At 72.4% G+C, this 1,678-nt stretch overlaps 1 protein-coding gene across 1 annotated transcript; it reads right to left on the bottom strand.

Moving 5' to 3' along the window:
* Nucleotides 1-259: 259 nt before the first annotated feature.
* Nucleotides 260-947, bottom strand: EMIHUDRAFT_358407 (hypothetical protein; the record flags this gene model as incomplete). The annotated part of the gene is made up of 2 exons (XM_005762463.1): nt 260-460; nt 855-947. Coding segments are annotated over 2 exons (294 nt in total), but the record flags the coding sequence as incomplete, so codon positions are not given.
* Nucleotides 948-1,678: the final 731 nt, after the last annotated feature.

The raw sequence follows: 1,678 nt of genomic DNA, 5'->3' as shown, positions 1-1,678 counted from the left end.
ATCTTCTTGAGGGCGGCGCGCGCGCTCGCCACCTCGGCCTTTGCGACGCCGTTGCGCTGGGCGGCGGCGATGCAGCGCTCGAGGACGTGCTCATCGTCCCCGGCGGTCGCCTCCCGCAGCTCGAAGGCAACCTCGCCCCGCCTCCGCTCCGCCTCGGCCTGCAGCAGAGAGCTCCGGCGAGGGCTTGGGGCGGCTCTTGGGGCGGCTCCTCCCTTGCCGCCTGCCCCGCGCTTCGCTCGCCCTCCGCCTCGCGCTACTGCTACACCCCGGCTACACCCCGGCTGCATCTCGGCTGCATCTCGGCTACATCTCGGCTACATCTCGCCTCGCGCTGCTGCGCCTCGCGCCGCCGCCGCTCCGCCTTCTCCGCCTCGACCAGCCGCGCCTCCTCCGCCTTCTTCTCCGCCTCGGCCGCAAACTCGCGCTGCGCCGTCGCGAGCCGGCCGTACTCGGCGCGCGCCTGCTCGGGCCGAGGGCGGCGGCGGTGAGCGAAGGCGGCGGCGAGGGCGGCGGTGAGGGCAGCGGCGAGGGCAGCAGCGAGTGAGGGCGACGCAGGGAGGGCTCGGGGGCAGTGAGGCGTCCCGGAAGGGTCTCGGAAGGGTCTCGGAAGGGTCTCGGAAGGGTCTCGAAGTCTCGGGAAGTCTTGGGAGCGTCTCGGGATATTCTCTCCCCTCGCCTTGGCGCCCGAGCCGTGCATGCCGCCTGGCGCCGCCTCTGCGCCGGTGCACTTTGCGGCGGCGGCATCGAACGCGTCTGCAGCCTCGAGGTGGCGGCCGAGGCCGGCGAGAGCCTAGGGGGGAAGGGTCCGGAGGAGGCTTCGAAGAGGGCCCCCGGGAGGCTCGAGGCGGCGGGACGAGGCGAGCGCCATCGCGCGGCGCGCGAGCGGCTTGTCCCAGTCGGGGCACAGCGCCGCGCACTCGTCGGCGTCCTTGATGGCCATGTCGTGCCTGGGCACACCAGAGGGAGGGGAGGGGAGGGGGGGGGGGGTCCAGGGCTAGGTCCCCACGGCTCTCTTCCCCGCCGCTCGAGCTCGGCGCATCTCGGCTGCACCTTGGCTGCACCTCGGCTGCATCTCGGCTGTTCTCGGCTGCATCTCGGCTGCTCTCGGCTATCTCTCGCCGCTCGAGCTTGGTGTACGCGGCGGATCGGTTGGAGAGCACGCGGCCGTCCCGCGCCTACGCCACCAACGCCAGAGTCCGGCGGGGGGGGGGCCTCGTGCCGTCCACTCGTCGGGGCGCTCTCGTCAGGGCGCTCTGGTGCAGCCTTGCAGCACGCTGCGGAACCAGCAGCACGCTGCGGAACCAGCAGCACGCTGCGGAACCAGCAGCACGCTGCGGGACACACTCGCCCCCTCTCGAGTGCTAGACGGTCTCTGTGTGCGGCGTCTAGAGCTCCCGCGCCGGCGCGGTCTCCTTGAGAGCGGCGGAGTACTGCGAGACGGCGCGCGCGAACTTGCCCTCCGCGAAGGCCTTGTTGCCCCGCTGGCGCAGCTGCTCTGCCTTTTGGACGGTCGGCTTTGGCTGCGCCGTTCCGCCCGCGGCTGGGCTCTCGGCGGCTCGTCGCGCCTGAAAGGGGGGGGGGGGGGGGGCAGCCAGGAGGAAGGCAGCAAGGAGGGAAAAAGGGGCCCGCCATTCCGGCAAAGAACGGCGGGAAAAAAGAAGGGGGCCCGGAAAAAAGG

The sequence above is a fragment of the Emiliania huxleyi genome (assembly GCF_000372725.1).
Source record: "Emiliania huxleyi CCMP1516 unplaced genomic scaffold EMIHUscaffold_68, whole genome shotgun sequence".
NCBI classification, from domain to species: Eukaryota; Haptophyta; order Isochrysidales; family Noelaerhabdaceae; genus Emiliania; species Emiliania huxleyi.
Note: the sequence above shows the minus strand (reverse complement) of the source record. Positions and strands in the feature narration are given on the sequence as shown.